General features: G+C 40.8%; 1 protein-coding gene across 3 annotated transcripts; it reads right to left on the bottom strand.

The window, feature by feature from the left end:
* Positions 1 to 556: 556 nt before the first annotated feature.
* LOC136431063 (shootin-1-like) lies at positions 557 to 18,909 on the bottom strand. Of its 3 annotated transcripts, XM_066422264.1 has the most exons (18): positions 18,659 to 18,909; positions 14,395 to 14,574; positions 13,989 to 14,045; positions 13,707 to 13,759; positions 13,120 to 13,180; positions 12,720 to 12,814; positions 12,356 to 12,485; positions 9,725 to 9,822; positions 7,683 to 7,764; positions 6,995 to 7,089; positions 6,056 to 6,202; positions 5,766 to 5,813; positions 4,691 to 5,432; positions 4,291 to 4,418; positions 3,165 to 3,276; positions 1,831 to 1,888; positions 1,438 to 1,490; positions 557 to 1,248 (listed from the first exon to the last, which is right to left on the bottom strand). In XM_066422264.1, the coding sequence occupies exons 1-17, from the start codon at positions 18,759 to 18,761 to the stop codon at positions 1,460 to 1,462; spliced, it is 2,220 nt and encodes a 739-aa protein (XP_066278361.1). In that variant the 5' UTR covers positions 18,762 to 18,909; the 3' UTR covers positions 557 to 1,248; positions 1,438 to 1,459. The 3 variants fall into 3 exon arrangements, with proteins under 3 accessions (XP_066278361.1, XP_066278358.1, XP_066278359.1); XM_066422261.1 differs by lacking the exon at positions 1,438 to 1,490; XM_066422262.1 differs by lacking the exon at positions 1,438 to 1,490 and having other exon boundaries at positions 13,707 to 13,756.
* Between the last annotated feature and the right edge of the window lie 637 nt (positions 18,910 to 19,546).

The raw sequence follows: 19,546 nt of genomic DNA, 5'->3' as shown, positions 1-19,546 counted from the left end.
TACTGGTATAGACATCTGAAACCTGCTTGGAACTCTTGATCATTGAGCACACTGCATACTCTTTACCATTATTTAACATCATCACTAGGTGACACCATTTCTAGGATTTTCTATAGGATAGAACTTCTAGGATTTTACATGTGGCCTTATACACAATGGGAAATCTACCAGAAAACAAGCACCTTAAAGCAACACTTTTTCACATCATACTCAATGTATTCTCTGAAATAATCTACATAGAAGCTATTGCACTAGGTCAATGATACACATGCTACACATTAATTTATTCAAAATTATACATATTATGTACAATTCTAGCAATCATAAACTTACAGCATTCAAACTAGCTAGGTTTGGTACATCAACTTCTTAAAGTACCTGTGAAATGGAATTTCTGCCGTCATTCACATAAAAATTTGGTCTTTTCTGAACACATATAGAATGCAATATCTGAATCAGTTGTCTACTGTGTGCCCTTTTGCAGAACATGTTTGCAATGGGTTGTGACGTCACAGAGTAAGGAGTCCTTTCTGTGACACCATGGCCCATTGCCTATTTGTCCTGCCAAAGGTCATACAGAAGACAATTGATTTAAATATTGATAGATACTATATGTTTTCAGAAAGGAACAAATTGTTATGTGAATGATAGAGGAAATTACATGCCACTGGTACTTAAAGGAATCCCCAATAAATCCTCATTCCACCCCACTGGAGAAGACTCAATATTTCATGTTTCACCAGCAACCCTTGGGGAACTGAAGCATTAGCATTTATTGGGGCTTAATCAAGAAGGACTTTGTTGATGGGAAGAATTTCACAAGAAGATTGACAGAAATCATTGAAGGACTGAGCAGAAAATTGGTAGAAATTATGGAAATAAAACTTTGCACTACACCGCCCCACTACCTGGCCCTAGATGATGGACTCTTTGCAAGGCAGAATTGGAAATGCTCTCCTTGTCTAAGCAGTGCATCATAGATGTTTTCTTGAATATTTGGTAACTTAAACAAAAATACCATCCAAGATGCACAGATCTTGGCAGGACAAGTGGGGAAAAACCCAGATATGCCCAGCACAGTACAGTACAGTACTGTACTAAACTTTGTTGAAGCAGCTTCATTGAGCCATTCTAGTTAGAACACATTCATTGGCTGTTTCAAAGTCCCATCATCTAGGTTTAAAACTGTCTACAAAGTCATGCAGGTTGCCCCTGGTGTTTGCTGAATTCTTACGAGTCACTCCCTCACTGAAAGACAAAACCAGAAAATTAATCAAGCTACACAAAACACGACTAGAAGTATTGTTCGAAGCTTAAGGTAGCAAAGTCCAAGACACAGAAACTTCTATGTAATTCATCATATATTCAAGGGATAATCAAAAGCATTGTTAGCAACCGTACTGTGCAAATGATATAAGCAGTAAAGTGTTGGCTCACCATCTATAGTGCGTACTTAGCATCAGAAGCGTGACTTGGCCCTAGCAGCTGAACTAAAATGTGCAAAAAACAACTGAGCAAGCAGCAAGCAAAGCAACAGAACACCAACTGATTGTGCAACTACTGTCATGGCATAGCTATGTCAAAGCAAATGGTTAAAACTTAATCATGATAGTGTATTCTACAAACTACAAACCTACAAAAGTAAGTGAAAGTGATTATGACATACATAAGCCTAAATGTCTTACAAGATCAGCTGATATGGGGGTGTTGGGGGTGTACCTTCTAACATTTAATAGGAACCAAAAGCACCAGAAGCATGCCAGAGTTAATGCATCTTGAAGAGCTGGGCCACTCATGATTGTGTGACACAGAATGTAATTTGTCGCTTACCTTGATCGTTTCTGGTCCTCACTCTGATCACCATTTTTCTGCTTCCCGCCTGATTTGTCTGTAACGGTAATAACATGTAAAACAATCAGGTTATCTTAATCATTATCTCCATGAAAAATGGAGATATTGTTTTGGGTGTGTCTGTGTGTCTGTTTGTTTGTTTGTCTGTTTGTTTGTCTGTTTGTGTTTCCGGACTACTGTAGTCAGCATAACTCAAGAACCTCTTGATGGATTGCGATGATATTTGGTATATGGGCAGGTGTTGTGAAGCCGAAATTCAAGGTCGATTTTTGGCCCCCTGGTATGTGACCTTGGTACTGCAGCAGAAATTCCATTTTTGTATCTCTTGACTTGGACGTGCTATGGTATTAATTTTTTGGTGGCAGATAGCTTGTGGTGTAATGAAGACGTGGTGTTGGTTTGGGCCCCCTAGCAGCTTGCTGTGGAACTGCAGTGTCGTTATTGTGAAAATCTTCTAAGGTGAATAACTGAACAAAGGAAAGACGTATTTCCATCATATTTAGTATGCAGGTAGCTTAGACAGAGATGTACACAATGAAGTGCAAATTATGCTAATTGGGACTTAATTTGCATAGCTAATGAGGGAAATCTATATTTACAGTGTTTTCCATTATAAGACTCAAATACATGTAACGTATGTAGTTTATGGAATGTGAATCATCGACAGATACCAATTATGCAAATAAATTCCTAATTTGCATAATTAATGCAAAACACCATATCTCATCTAATTGGAAAATTATAGGACTGTCAATAGGATACTTAGTATGCAGGTAGCTTAGATAGAGAGATACATAATGAAGTACAAATTATGCTAATTGTGACTTAATTTGCATAGCTAATGAGGAAATTCTATATTTGCAGTGTTTTCCATTATCAGACTCAAATACATGTAACATATGTTGTTTATGGAAAGTGGAGTATCACCTAGATGCCAATCAAGATACCAATTATGCAAATGGATTCCTAATTTGCATAATAAATGCAAAAACACCATAATTCATCTAATTGGAAAATTATAGGACTGTCAATATTGCAACATGTGTAAGTAAGATAAAGGTGTTTATGACCAAGCATATATTATGCAAATGTGTAAGTCATTTGCATGAATATGATTGTTCATGGAGATATGAGGTTGTGGAACTCTTGTTTCCTTTGATTTTCTCCCTCATGAATGAAACACATTTTGCTATAGCAGAAATCAACATGGAGGGAGTTAGACTGAAATTAAAGTACCAATGTTACCCTTAGCTATAGCTACGAAGGGGAAGTGTGAAAATGTTTGACATTTGATGTTGGTCATGAGTACAAACCTGTTAATGCCCGTCTCCTGCTCATAGTGTTCATGAACTGTTTAGTGGCTTCGTCCATATTTTCTTCTATCGTGAATAGTTTGCTCGGCCGTCTACGGGGTGCAGTCTTTTTCTGTGGAGAGAATAGACCGTTACTACATGTAGTTGCAGACTGATAAAAGTTGGATAAGAGAATTTATCTTATCAATCATGCAGAAACAGACCTAACGATAAACAAGATTGGCAACATAAAAAGATGTTGCCATGGCGACGGTGGTGTCTGTTAACGTTTTCGTTTTTAGCCCACATGCAAATAAGGACCTCACATAAATCATATCAGTCGATCACCTTCTCTACCAAAATAACACAAGTTGTCCAATGTATGAAAATCTTGTTTTCACACAAAAAGATATCGTACCATTTCCCCCAATGGTGCAAAAATGAAATCCCCATCATTTACCACTATGGATTTATAGTATTTTGTCATTAATTATTTAAATTAAGTATCAATTTGCATAATTGATATCTATCGATATTTATCTCTTTCTCAGTTACATATGTCATGTGTTTGAGAGTCCTATAATAAAATGCAGCTGATTTATTAACTGTCCTCATTAATTATGCAAATCAGATATTGATTTGCATAATTGGTAAATAATTATGTAAATCATCAATTAAGCTATCTACACACCAAAAATTATGATGATCCGTCATCCCCTTCTTGCGTTATTCTCTTTCAAATTTTGAGTCAAAATCAGCTCCTGTAGTTCCAAAAAAGCCGCTATGGGGTCCAAATCTACAGGACATATTTTCCTGACAAAGAGCTATCCACCACTTAAAAATCATGACTATAGCATGTTCAGAAGACGAGATTTGAAAAGCGAAAGTTCCCCTGCAGTACCATAGAAAGTCGCTAGGAGGCCCAAAATCCAATCATTACAAGGTCTCCCACAGACCTACCCACCTACAAAATATGAAGACAATACATCCAGGCATTCTTGAGTTATCGTCCCATGGACTTTCACATTCCTGTACAATTCCTAGAATTCTTGCAATCTGCACACAATATAGTAAAAATTTGGCTCGTCCCTGAGGCGTCGCCAAAAAGAGCTATAATTAAACACATCTTTAGGCACATCCTGCTTACCAGCATGCCCTGCAGATCCACAATGGCTGTGGGCTTGTCCTTCTGGATGAGGCCAGTCTTGCGCAGAGCGATGTTGCCCTTCTTGATTCGCTCCATCATCTCTGCCATGGCCGCGTCACGTGGGTCGTCTGGAGGGTAAAGGTTTTGGATAGTTTGCTGTCAGATTCCCATGGGTCAAAACTTTGTTAAACCAAAAATCATAACTGATCTTTATTTTGACTGGATTGTCATGCACTACTTCTGTTGCTGTAGTAAGTCCTCTCAGAGGTCCAGTAGAGTGTTAGTAGGGAAAAACCTCCATAGATGTCCAGTGAGTTAATCATGAAAGAGCAAATCTCAGGTTACACAATGGACCAGATTCTCATACAACGTCCCCATGTCAGACCAACATGACACCAACCTTTCTTCGGGAGTCCCACTGGTCTCTTCTTGCCAAGGATGTTGCCAAACACCTTCATGGGGTTCGGAGGTGGAGGTGGCGGTGGCGGCGGGGGAGGAGGGGGTGGTGGAGGTGGAGGTGCCGCCAGCTTCTTCTTCAACTCCTCAAGTTCCTTCTCCAGCTCCTTGACCTTGGACTCAGCTTCAGCCGCTCTTCTCTGCATCTGGCTGGATTCTTCTGTTGCCATGGTGATGCCAGACTGTACCCTGCCCACCTTCCCTGTGTCACCTGTTGCCATGGTGACACCAGAATGTACCCTGTCACCTGTTGCCATGGTGATGCCAGAGTGTACTCTGTCACCTGTTGCCATGGTGACACCAGACTGTACCCTGTCACCTGTTGCCATGGTGATACCGGACTGTACGCTGCCTCTGTCACCTGTTGCCATGGTGACGTTGGAGTGTACCCTGGCCCCCGTCCCTGTGTTGCCTGTTGCCATGGTGACACCAGAGTGTACCCTGTCATCTGTTGGCATGGTGACACCGGACTGTACTCTGCCCACTGTCCCTTTGTGAACTGTTGCCATGGCATTGCCATGCTGTACCCTGCCCACCGTCCCTTTGTGACCTGTTGCCATGGTGATGCCAGACTGTACCCTGGACTCTGTCCCTGTGTCACCTGTTGCCATGCCGACGCTGGGCTGTAATCTGTCCACCCTTCCTGTATCACCTGAATTCTCTAGTTGCTCCTCTAATGCACGGACCTATCACAGAAAAACACACATACAGTTGGCTATCAGCTACCATATTTGGATCAGAAAATTGAATCATCCATTTGAGTTCTGAATCCTGTCTGCAATCCTTTAGAAGGAACATACCAATTGTGAGCAACAAAGACTTTTGGGGGGGAATCACAGTTTAAGCTATACATTAGTCCATTTTCTGTCCAAAACACAAAGCATTCTAACCAATGTTTTATAAGCATACCTAGTCATGGCAGTTTTGGAAGCAATAACCAGCGGTTTTCAAAAGGCCGCACTTAAGCATTAACTTATAGGACTTTGGTACAAAGCACCCTTACACTGCCTTGTCCCTACCTTTTGAACACGTTCCACATCTGCAAGTTCATCCTCAAGGTGACGTATCTGAATTAGGTGGTACAAGGTAACATGTTCATGTCGCTGAACAGTAATATACATAAAATTGATTTCATAAAAAGAGAGGAAAGTTTTGCCAAAAAATGACAATTGAAAAATGATATATAACTGTTAGTGCAAATAAGTGATGAGAAATATAGCATATTAGAAAGCCACTGCAGATGCGCACAGTGGTAAAGGGAAAACACTTTTGAAAAAGTTGGCTTTCCATTTCTTGTTGTCTTTCCTACCTTCTGCTTGTGCTGGTGCCTTTCTTGCTCCAGTGTTTTACTCAGAGAGTCCACTCTGTCCAGCGCAGACATCAGACGGTCATCCATGGTCACATGGCCTTCCAAAATGGCGCTCTTGTGTCGCAGGGCATTCCGCTCCTTTCGAATCTGTGTAAGGCAGAAGTTTGCAACACATTAAAGTCATCTGGATATCACGTTCACTGTTTTGAATGGCGGCCCAAGACATACACCACAACATAATGTAAGAGTTTATATTTTAAATTCAATCTATACAATTTGACAACTTTTTTTTCATAGAAATAATAGACGCTTCAGATGCCCTAGGTCATCCTTCTTCAATGATCGAAAATGAATGTTTACATAAGACTTTTCGGAACACGGAAAGTCTTATGTAAACATCCACAGTGTTCATTTTCAGGGAAACACTTACGTAAACATTCATTTCCTGGGAAAGTCTTATGTAAACATCCATCTTCACGGAAAAAGTCTTATGTTTGCATTCATTTCCAGGGAAAGTATGATGTTGACATTCATTTTCGAACACTGAAGAAAGGTGCCGTACGGCATCTAAAATATGTGTTATCTCTGACAAAACTTGTCTAGCTGTAACGTTATAGATTGAATTGAAAATATCAACTTGCATTCCTGGATGCCTTATCTTCACAAACAAATGAGAGAAGTAAGAGCAAATGCCAAGTAGAATCATCTACATATCCAGTAATTCTTCCGTCCATAATTCGTCGGCCTCCATCTTCAATCTGCTGCTATTCCTCGAGTCTACTGTATCTAATCCCAACATCCTTTATCTTCTTTCCCCATTCATTCATTCTCTCTCTCTCTCTCTCTCTCTCTCTCTCTCTCTCTCTCTCTCTCTCTCTCTCTCTCTCTCTCTCTCTCTCTCTCTCTCTCTCTCTCTCTCTCTCTCTCTCTCTCACTCACCTTGTAGGCATAGTCCTCTGCGTGGATCCTGCAGCCCTTCTCCACCTCCAGTGTCTGCTGCAGATCTTCGTACTCCTCCACAACCATGGTGGACACTGTGGACATCATGTTGAAAATTAAACTTTTTTTCACCACTTTATTCACCTCCACCAATTTTTACAAAATCATAACATCATATTAAAGTTAGAGCAATATCTGGGAGTAACATTACAGAAGTGATACAATATTGTATACAGAAACTAACTATCTGTGACAAATAGGTGCATAAAATAAGAATCATGGCATCTTTACATACAAAACAGAACTTAAACTAGTAAACATATTATGTTGATTCTCAACGGGTGCTTGGGCGTTTCTACTGGTAAGTCTAACTACCTGTGACAGATAGGTGCATAGAATAAAGCTTATAAATCAAACTTGCAAAATTGTCCTAGGCCACGAAACTTCTATAGGCTGGCGATTAATGAAGTAAAGAAAACGCCACCCTTTTGAACTCTCATTAACCAAAGGTATAATGCTTCATTGAAATGTGGATCTTTTTAGTTTCTGGAAGGAATTTGTTGCTTTCTTAGAGCAGAATACTTATTCCAAGATTTTCAGGATGACAGCAAAGTAGATGTTTCAAAATATTGAGCATCTACCGACAAAGAGAAACTGACGACTGAGCAAGAGCAAAGATCGCACTCACCCCGCTTGAATTTCTTGACTACCTCTTCCAAGGACGATACCCGTATTTTTGCCTCATCGTGCCCCCTCCGTTCTTCTTCATACTGTTAAGTGAAAAAAAACTACATCAAAATCAACTAAACTTACCGCACAGCCATGAGAAGTTTAAAGTGATAGGTTTGGTACTTGTAAGGTGGACGTTCTGGGGAAGACTTGTCGCGCACAAGAACTGAGATTTATTTTAACCTTCTTTGAAGACTTCCAGGCTAGGGGCGCCGGCGTTTACTCTTTGGAAGGGAAGCGGTGACTCATGATTTGCAACATGGGCTAAGGTAAGGTTCTCTGATGCCGGAAGAGTTTCACCGCGTCAAAAAGCCCGCTTTCTTTCTGCCTCGCTGCATTGTATTTCTCGCTAATCAGCCCCCCCCCCCCGGAAATAAACGCGAAAGCTCCAAGAAGTATGCGAATGAGGCTAGCATTATGTACAGTTAGACACCTCCACCGCATGTTGGGAGAAAGTGTCCTGATATGTAGAAGTTTGAGACATGCGCTTATCGGGGTAGCTACACCAACCATAACATCAGGCCCAAACAGAAGGTTGTTCGTAGCTAAGAAATAAGATCTGAAAATATGCCGTATGCATAATGAAATTCTTTGGTTCGATGAACGCCCCAACTGCTCAGGCTTTATTTCTGCCATGGTGATTGTCCTTGGTGCTGAAACCACGCGCGCCAACAGGACCAGTTTCGCTGCTTTCAAACAAACTCATCTCTGGGTCGATACAGGGGTGCCTAAATGTTTATACGAAGTTTATAGAATTTATACAAGTTTTACTGTTGCCATGTGATAGTAAGGGTCGCATGTATCCATTAAACTTTGAATGAATGAATGAATTCGGTAAAATCCGTATATTTGGGTCTTACACATGCCGTAAAAATCATGTGAATTCCGTAGAATCCGTATGCATACTTAGGCACACCTGAAATAAACGGTAGAAACCGACCCAAATCAGGTGGATAATGAGTCAGAAGATACACAGTCTGCCCCACTCAGCATCATTCACATTATTGTCTCCAACCTGAATCTAGCGAAGTGCTAAATCGCTACTTTCCTCTAATCCGCTGCATTTTCCGTCGGTGTGTTTTGTCAGAAACAAATTTACCAAAAATTGCTCGCTACAAAAAATATGACGAAAAACATATCCGTAGAAATCAGAAGACATCGGGTTGAACATATCAGTTTCTGTGTTCGTACTGTTTTGCTGGAACAACACCATAATAGGACTCCTATAGAGCGATCGAATTCGATAAACAACAATACTGATGTATGATTTAATTGGTCCACGCGATTTTTCATACTTCACGCTTTTAGGTAAAACTTACCAGGGTTGGGAAACGATGCTGAGAGCAGCGAAAAGGAAAATATGGGATAAAGCATGCATTATTCAAAGTGAAACATGCAGTGAAATCGAATTGCTAGCCGTGCGTCAGTGATGACGTCTAAAAAGCAAGGTGAAAATGTGGGGGCAGGCAAAGGAAACAATAACATAAAAGAAACGTGCAAGGAAGGTATGCCATCTTTTAAAAGGAAATGTTCACGACATTGGTAACTTTTGTAAATACGATAATAGTAAGATATGATACAAAATAGGTACAGTCTGTGAAGATCTGGTTTTTGTACTGGTCACGTCATTTTCCTGTGCCCTTTGGGAAGGAAACTATCTCACAAACTTTGTTGCACGGAGAAAGTCTGGTCAGCTACTGATCCAACATCTATGATCGACTACAATCACTTCTGAAATCAGCTAAGACAACTCTATACTTCTAATAGCAGTAGACTTACCCAGATATCTAGCTCTAACAGACGAGAAAAAAGTCTATACTGCCAAATTTTTATTCTGGATAAGCTTCATATTAAGGTATGTTAAGATCATCAATATGAAAACACATTAGACGATATTATAATGCAATCTTTAACGATAGATCTCTAAAACTCTTAATTCTCTAAAACTCTAAAATTCAAATTCTATTTTACACGTCTTCAGTTAGTGAGTCAGTTAGTTACCTTTTCTCTGAACTCACTGGCTTCCTTCTCGGCGCAGTGTGCGCGGTCGTTAGCCACCGTCAGGTCGCTGCGCAGCTTCCCTACTATAGCCGTTAGAGCTGCGAAATAAGACAATAAGCTTTTAATACATTAGATTACTAGGCTTCCATTTGTTGGGTTCAACAGCGGGAAAAGTCAGTGACCTTTCTCAGCCGCGATCCAGAATGAAAAGACCTTCTTCGGTTATTTTGCCTCAGGTCTGACTCTAAGATAGGCGGCTGCAAAACTTCGTAACATGTAATGTAAGGTGAAGTAAGAAAGAACCGGATTTTATAAACCCCGAGATCAATAACACGATGTCTGAAAATCTGTCATGGAACAAGCTCGTTTATGTTACCATAGAAAAACAAGCTCCAAAAGGATCTTTCAGAAAATCAAAAGAAAACGCAAAATCTTTTTTTTATTTCTCTAGATTTCTGATCGTATCTTCTTTCCTGGCTACGGCTCTATGTGGCCAATTTGGATCAATGCGTGGGAGGGAACACTCTTAAGTCTTTAACAGAATTCCATTAACGTTTTACTTCAGATCTGATAGACTTAAGGTCTCACAATCCATGCAATATTTCTTCTAAGAACAGGCGATCAGTTGCTATGCGTGATATCAAGGCCACACTGGCAAAACAGTCATCCGCTTCTTCCTACGTTGGCGTCAAGATTACAAAGTACAAGCTCACACATGGGTTCTACAGGAAGTCTGGCTTACAACCCTCAGTTTTCATGATTAAACAACAACAACAATCGTTGCAGACCTATGTAAGCACCCGCGCAAACTTCATTTAATGTTTACATGTAACTGTTAGCACTGTCTTACACAAGCACAAAATAACCATTCCGTTGGAGAGAAATGCGACAATTTTGTCTTGAAGTTATACCAAAATGGCGGCCGTGCTAAAGACTACTTGCATCCATATTGGGCTACAGCTAGCTGATGAAAATGTCAACTCGAAGCCGACTTTAAATGTTACTAAGGCATGCGCAATAATACGGTGATTTCCCATGTTACAAATATTATTTTCTCTTACGATGGGGATATCCTTCACAGAATAACGTGTCATTTGTGCAACAGTTTGTTTTGTCAAGACAGTTCCATAATTTACTGCCATTCCCTCAATTTTTCCTGCGTCGAATAGTTTCTATAGCTTGTAAGAAAACGCAAATCAAAGAACATGTATCGCTGGAAACGATGGACTTTTAGACTGCAGTAAAGAAACCAATATCTGGCTTTCTGACTGCTTGATCAGAGTCTTTTTCGAAAGGATATGTTAACATAGCCTATACAATTCTGCGGGAAAGATGGCAACTGTAAGAATAATTGGTCTAACAGGGTGGGCTTTGGCTGGTATTCCTACAGTGTAGTTCAAACATCACAATAAAAGCACGACGATCGATGTTGTTGGAGACAAATGTGACCAAGGTTACTTTTAAATCTGTCCATTTTCCTACGGCGAACACCATTAGGTAGCTGTCCTGATTATGCAACTTTTTTCCTACGTATATGTGAGCAAAAGCAAGGACTCTACGAACCCATGTCTCCTGTACCTGTCACGTGAACCTCGTGATACTCCAGCTTCTGGATGGAAACGTACACCTCCGGCGTGCGAAACATAGACGTGAAGAACCACTTCGGGAACTCCTTGCCCTCCATTTTACTCTACAATCTCGCTTAGTTCTATTTAGCCTACGCCCTTTCTTGTCCACGAAAATGGTGCAGAACACCAGACTTATTACTTCAGCATATTCATATCTTCCACTTCCAAACCTGCGGCATTATGCAGAACCGAGCTCTCTGATTGGCCCCGGAATAACATGGAGGGTAGCAAAGAATGAGACTTGCGCGTTCGGCACGATTTAGGCTAGCACATGCACGTAGTTTGGAAAAATAGTCCTTTTCCGTTTTTTTGCGTGTCCACGGCATTTTAAAAACCTGTCCCATGAGCTACATATATGTCAACTTATTTCTAAAGGGGAGGGTCTTGTAATCTCCAATCGGGCGAGTTGGATACTGCTTTGGCCCTTTTGATACTGCCTAACCACCGGTAAATCTGCTTACAGATTAGAGGTCTTGCTCGCAAACGCCCATAGCTATAATAGTCAATGGCCTTTAATAAACTGTAGTAGCCTCATACATACATACATCTATGTATATTTATATTATTTAGTAAGGTGATCTTTCTGTGGAGCTTTGATAGCAAACTGAGGGCGTTGTGTGTGGTACAGTATCAATCTCCTCGAAGATAATGCCTTGGCCAGGAGATTATGATATACACTACGTAAGTAAGTCAAAACGTCGTTAAAGTATTGGCTGAATGTTAACTCACGTTAAGTCTTTCAATACTCGGGGATGGTTTGCTGAATAGTTTGTGATACTTAAAACAAATTTTAATACAGATGTTGTTGCCTCTAGGCATTGGACTCATAGGAATAAACTGTCTGGAACAAATCAACTTTGCTACGAGATACTATAAAAGATCGCAAGTCTAACGCAAACTATGGACACCCAAGCAAAGAGATAACCATCAACACAAACCGGAGTGAAAAGATACCATCTATAGTAACAGACAACAAATCAGAAAGTTTCGGGACGGGTCTCACCTGATATCCGGCTGTTGAGTTCGCTGATTTCCGTGGGCTCGTGGCGGTTCTCGTTGATGGGCACCCTCCCTCCGTGCTCCAACAGGAAGCCTTGACTCACCCGCTTCAGCACCTTGTTCTCCTGCACCATCTGGAGCAGAAGTTATGGGAGGGTGTTATAACAACCAAAGAGCCAGTTTTATCCGACAGATTTTCTGCATTTGTAAACGTGTACGTAAGTAAACTGACACTGGTCAGAAGACGTCGAAGCGTTTCTCTTCAGGCGTTTTAACGCCATCTGGTAATGACGCCTGACGTCTTAGACCTTGCCCATCATAGAGTTTCTGTTGGCTCTATTGCTAACGTTTACAACCTGACCCCTGACCTTTGCAGCGTATCTCTCGGCCTCTATCCGGCAGCTCTCCTGCACATCCAGCTGCGTCTGTATCGTCTCGTAGTCGTCCACTAAGAACCGGGAGGCTGGGGCAGAACAAACAGCGATGTTCTGTTATTCAGGTATTCAATATCATGATTCAGATAACCGCTTTCACATGTATCACGCAAACTCTCAGGTGACTCATCCGCTAATGGCCGAACGCCGAGAGTCAAACTTTTTGACCAAAAATTCGATGTGGACAGTCAGGACATTCGAATGGACTCTTCCTTCACCACAAGCTTTAAGCAAGTCCGATGCGGAACGCGTTTTGTATTGGTATCATAGGTACATGCAATCCATATGTAAGAACGACAACAACAAAGCAATTATAACAAAAACGTAACTTTACCTCTTTTCAACTTGCTGAGCTCCGCTTGAGTTTCCTGTAATTTTCCCACAACCTCCATATACTGGCGGTCACGAAAGACACAGAAGACAAAGGAAATGCGTTCATTGTTATTAGTAAATATGCAAAACACGAGGAAAATGAGACAAAATCCAGTCGCATCACATAGATCTATTTCATGTCAATTTTCATTGTTGATGATCTTCATTTGTGCCATCTACTATTGGACACAGGTCCATTCTACAACTATTACAGTCTACAAACATATGTGTAATGTCACATGTTGTTAAGTGTGTATTTAGGAACATTCTGTCGTTTCTTGTCGCTGTTGAAGCAGATGATGAAGATGATAAGAAGGAAGATGAACCAGGTGACGAATATGATGATGTGGCTGATTTATAATAGCACAGAAGATGGAAATGAAGACTACATGACTACGAGAGGATAATGAGGAAGATGAAACGCTTACGATGCTGGTAACCATGTTAATCATGCAACTAGCGATGACTTTATCTGGCGGTAACTTGTACTGTAATGTTTGTCTCTACTTATCTCTGTCGGCACGTGTTGTCCATCAGACTAGTTCTTACCTGGCTCTGGTTCTGTTCGTAGCACCATCTCAGGGAGTCAAACTCCTTAACTGCTGCAAAAAAGACGCACTGGTAGTGAGGACAAACGAACATTTATCACGTCATAAGTAGTAAATGATGTTGCTAGAATTGTGTTTCATTCATTGGGTTGAACAGTAAAAACGTCACGGCATTTTCTCGCTACATTTGCTGTTAGTCGTTAGCCAAGTAAAAACTGATTTTGTTCTGTCATCCCCAGCCCAACATACACATCATCAATTCTCCCCATCCCCAAGCTCTCACCTTTAGCAATAAGCTCCATCGGTATTGGTCCGTTGTGGTAACCATCCGGGGATTTGTCTGTGGAAGAAAATATTACTTCAGTTCAGTTTGACCGCAAACTGCAATCTGTACTGCTATCTGATTGTCTGGATTGTCCTCCTTGCACTTGCTCAATGGTAATTTCTGCTATTCCTTAAATTGTTCATTACATTCTGTCGCTAATCAACCCTTTCTTCACTGACTCACTCCCTAACTGACTGACTGATTGACTCACTCAGTCGCATTCTCACTTACCTGCACGCCCTACCCATCAATCAATAGATTGATCATTGAATCCAACTTTCATGCATTACTTAGTTATTTATTGATCTATTGATTGATTAATTGATGAATCTATTCATTCATTCCTCTGTCCATGACCCCGTACCTCCCCAGCTGAAGGTGTTGTCTGCCATGGCGCTCCTTGGCCTGGGTCTGCGGGACCGTGTGAGGGTGTCCTGCGGGGAGGGCACGGGCGAGATGGAGGTCATGGACGTGACGCTGCCCGTGCTGTAGCCGGTGGACGCCGAGTCGGACTGGGTCCCGCTCTCACTCGGAAGTTTCTCGTCTGAGGGAAAGTTAAGAGCCAATTAAGTTTTACAGATAGCACATTCCAGAAACATTCTAGTGTCATACTGAAGTAGTTCAAGTTTGTTTATACAGTACTTAATAGCTGGATCTTTATCTTTTAGCCGCAGGCATCAATAAATGCCAAACTGTATTATACAGCATATTGAATTAGTAAGTTTACTTCTGGTGTTTTGCCACACTATCAACAGCCTTCACTGCTTCTGTAGAGAATAGACAACACCGTGCTTGAGCTGTATCACAGTATCATCTCATAATGACAGATAATGATCAGCGATTGCCCAACTTGCACCGTGTGTGTGATTATGTCTCCACTGCTGCGGGAGTTTAAAGAGCCTGTCCGACCACAATGCTGTGGGTTAAACGGACAAAATAGCCACCCAATCATCATTAGTGCCAATGACAGTCCTTTGCGACTCGTCTTATGTCGTGGAATTTTTCACAAAGGATTCCACACTTGGAATTTTAGTGAACCTTAATGCTATCTGGTGATTTCCTTCTCGATCTTGTTGGTATTTTCCATAGTGAGAATCCCTTTTGATTATGAATCGTAACTTTTCACAACGCCATTTGCGCTAATGTGTGTTCGTTCGTAGTTCAAGGGATGACAATCAACTGTTTTCATCCAAATTTCTACCCCTATACAGAATCTGATACAAGATAGATAATAGGAAACGACTGACATTCAATATTCGCGAACATGAAATAAACCCCTACTTTCTAAATTAGATACTCCCCGAAGTTGGTGTGTACATGTGGATTAGATTCGGGCCGGGATGCCTGTGTCGTGTGCACATTCCGGTGCGACCAGGCAGACTAAACGTCGCCCCAAAGGGCAGGTTTATCCCTGCTTTGTTACCAATCAATGGGGAAGGGCAGTACTAGTGACGAAAAGGTCACGCACTATTTGCCAACTATTGTAATCTTTACTTCTGACTGTCAAACCTTAGATTGATATGTGACTCTTTGAAAGTTTGCTGAAACTTTCGAAACTAGCTCTACATATCACAGGTTTTGCCCATTCTGTCCTAATCGAATTGAAGATGAGTTTCACTTTATTATGGAATGCTCTAAATATGATGCCCTACGAGATGAGCTATTCACCTTTCTCAATTCAAGTACTTCAGATTTTAAGACACTCAATGCCACAGATAGATTTGACTATATATCTAGATGCAACAGCTCATACAGTGTTAAAATAGGCAAATATATAAAAGATTGTTTTGTTATTAGAAAAAATAATGATACTCAAAATTAGAAAACTTGAATCATGTAAAACCCAAGATAGTCATTTTGTTGTAGTGAATAGTTTTATTCCATACTTATGTCTTGTTCTATGTTTACTGTTGTTGCCATACTTTGTACCTGCTACAATGGTCGCGCAATAAAGTTCTACTTTTATCAACCACGATGGTTGAAAGACACCTACAACAGTTCAAAAGTTTTCAAAACGTTAAGAACGATGAGATTTGACAGAACGAACATATATTGAATACCTGAGTACTTTTTAATTAATAATGAATGATATGAATATAGTGACCCTGCTAGCAACACCAATGCAAATAAAAAAATCATTATATGATAGATATAACCCTTTTCCGGTAATGTTTGACAAATCCCAGTGAAGGACCCAGTAAAGTCACAGGATTGCTTTGCTCCTTCTGACTGATTACGTCACCTCAAAATGCTGCGCACACCTGCCCAACACATGAGTAATAGTAGGTCAAAAGTAGGTGTGGCTGTTGATATAAATCTTCGATATCACATCACATCATGTCATATCGCATCACATGACATGACATATACATAACGTTTTATATAAATCTATGTAGTCTAAGTAAGGGAACGTTTGCTATTACCACAACTGTAGAGAAAGAAGACAAAATACAAGCACTCTTTGAAAACTTAATCAAATGGTAACGTTATACATGATATCAAACAACTTCGATAGCCCCCCTCCCATCTTCGCCGTTCTGATACTAGGCGTAACACTTGTGTAAACAGATATAACTTCCGTGTCAGTGCACACCGTGAACTATTCGTATTGGTAACTAGCAATTTAGATTCTTACAAGAAGCGTTCATTTTTTTGTCTGAAATACCCTTTCAAAGTTTGAAGGGGTATTTCAGACACAAATGTGTAGTCATTGTAGCAAGCATTGTACCACATGATTTCGTCAGCGCTCATCTGACAATTGAAACAGGAATACATCTCCCGTTTTTAAAAGAAGCTTAAAAAACAAGCGATGAAACTTTTTTGAGTATGACAGGAGTTAGATTAATGATGCTGTCACGTATGATGAGATAATAGATATATCAATAAGCGGTATGACCCTGTAATTTGCTCAATCCCAAAGGAGACCAGATTGCGATTGGCTGTAGTTACAGGTTTCTGCGTGGATTCCAGATTCGACCTTTAATAAAGTATGACAGAACAGGTTCCGTGTGAATAGGAAAGCTCAGTAGATAATACGAAATCCCCAAGAGGAAATCTTCCTGTTGTTGAAAAAGACGTTCTGCTGTGGGAGTCTCTGAAGGTTCACTGAGCCCGAACGATATTCACACGCAGTGACCTTTCTTTCCATGCTGAAGTGTGTTGTTGTGAACGCCATTCCCTTGTTATAAAAGGGAAGCGGAATGGAAAGCGGCATAAACAGCAGTGTGTATAGTTCCTTGCGAGGTTCGATGGAGCCTAACTCAAAGGTTCTTTTATTTACACCTTGAACAAACTGTGGACTAGTAGTCTAGTAGTACCCAAAACGATACCTCGTTGATATGTCAGCGAAATTAAATGTAGTATAAAACAAAAGTAGTAAAAATTCGCTCATCTTTAAGAACAAATCTAGAGAACCCAAACAAAGTAGCGATTCTTAACCGATCAGCACGGAATCGTTTAGAGTTGTTTAGTTGCATATTTCCTCGTTGTCGTTTTGTTTACTGATACTAAAACTTTGGCGTCCAGTTTCTAGTCCTAACGCTCCCGTATCATCGGATATCTTACGAATATAACTTTATACTTGCTGAATAGTAATACTTCTATCATAATGACTTCTATCGATGGTTACGTTTAAGGACCTTTAATCCCTGGCTTTATGTAACCATGTGATTTTAACGAAAGAACCCAGCAATCAGCATTATGGATAGCCTTTTCTTACACAAGCGCGATGTTGTTTACATCAGTTTCTAGCTCGGTGAGCGTTCAACTGTTGGATAGATGCTATTCATTTCCTCTTTTGTTGAATAGCCTTATCTATCTACATTTGTAGGATGTTGGGGATTACTTGTAAACCTAAGGCATGCCGACAAGCATTTCCCTCACGATGATTCGGTCGAAGTAACCATGTATTAGACAGGTTATGCCCACATTGTCAGATAAACCATTACACATAAAAGACGAACAAAAGTAGTATTGAAAGACTGGTACAACAGCATGTGTTGAACAGATACTGATTCTGGGAAGTGATCATTGCGTGACGCGTGCCGAGATTGTGGCGTTGATGTCAGAGGGTCAAGGGGGCGTGTGGCTGAACAACTCACCATCGCTGCACCAATTTTACCCTAAAGTTCAAAGATGTTTTGGTAACAGTTGCATATTGGTTGTGACTGTACCAAGTCTAGTTCAAAGGTTTGGGAATATCTTTAGATCGCCTGCAACTTGTCACCACAGCGAAAAACAACCAGTATATCAACAGTTAGTTGATAGCTTGTCCGCAACTGATCATCATATACTCAAAATTTCGCTCATCACAACAGATGTCGGGGTGAAATATTCTAACAAATAACCCCACGTACTCTCTATATGGGAGGGCACAGACTGGCACGGCAGGGTCACAGCCATTTTATCATGGAGGCCGGGCAACAAATAAACGTCTCTGACGGGCTTTAGTAACACACCTGGACGAAACCCCATGCACACATCAACACCGAAGAAGACGATGATGATGTTAGCTCATCTGCAGATCTTACGTTCCTACAACTCTGTTAACTCTTCGTGCAGGAATGTGTGGTTTAGAAGGTTGGCCCAAGTCACATGATGCTTGGAGCCAGCTAGACAAGGACACTTACATGAGCCGGTGAGTCCGTTGAAGTTGTTGCTGTCATTGGGATGAAGGTACTCCCTACTGGAAGCCCTGCTGACCGTGCTGGACACGAAGGTGTGTGTGAACATCGGGCGGCGGGCGTCCGAACCGCGGATACACGCCAAAAGGTGCGCTGCCTTTCCCGGGGTTTGGCTTTCAGTTCTTTACTGTTGTGTCATGCAGACGACTTCCTCTCCAGATTGTGAGGTGGAATTGTCCTGGGGGGAACGGCACATTGTGACGTCATACCTGTTCAACAACTTCGCCCTGCATAACCATAAAACGAATACAGGGGTGGTTTTGTCTGCGCGAGTTTTCAAGAACATCTTTTCTTGCAGATCCTAAATTATGAATACTACATGAACGCTTTTTTGAAATATCTATTCTCAAATACAACATTAAAACTTTGTTAGGATCGACGCTTTGCGCCAACATGATGCAAAACGCGGAGTCGCCAACCGACACACCCCGTTGTCTCGACAGTTGTGGTATTTTAGAGGTCCGACGGGTCTTGATACCAAATGCGTCACCGTAATTTCAGGAGTATCACGTCGGTGCCGAAATCTCAAAAACTATTTTTGGCAGATGTTATTAACCATGACAACAAAAGACATGAAGCAAGCAATTTTCTGAGTCATCCACAGTATCATTGTAGCAAATCGGAAAATTGCTCCTAGTCTAAACTTTATGCGACTTGTAAAGAATTCTTAGAACTCGCTTTAGTTTTACAGAGAAATATTGGTTTCAAAATATTTCGGGACAATTATACGTCAAAGTTGAAATAATGCAGAAATGTTTTTGATTACTATGACACCGTTAGTCATACCATGAGTAAATTTGTCACGTTACTCACTGTAACGTTCCCTTGCAATTG

The sequence above is a fragment of the Branchiostoma lanceolatum genome, chromosome 3 (assembly GCF_035083965.1).
Source record: "Branchiostoma lanceolatum isolate klBraLanc5 chromosome 3, klBraLanc5.hap2, whole genome shotgun sequence".
NCBI classification, from domain to species: domain Eukaryota; kingdom Metazoa; phylum Chordata; class Leptocardii; order Amphioxiformes; family Branchiostomatidae; genus Branchiostoma; species Branchiostoma lanceolatum.
Note: the sequence above shows the minus strand (reverse complement) of the source record. Positions and strands in the feature narration are given on the sequence as shown.

Bases quoted from the DNA above. Each gene is read 5' to 3' on its own strand.
- LOC136431063 (XM_066422261.1), bottom strand. From the start codon at position 18,761: ATGTTCACACACACCTTCGTGTCCAGCACGGTCAGCAGGGCTTCCAGT. The intron at 14,575-18,658 runs GTAAGTGTCCTT...ACTTTCCCTCAG, and splicing joins CAACGGACTCACCGGCTCAT to ACGAGAAACTTCCGAGTGAG. The intron at 6,203-6,994 runs GTGAGTGAGAGA...TGCCTTACACAG, and splicing joins CAGAGGACTATGCCTACAAG to ATTCGAAAGGAGCGGAATGC.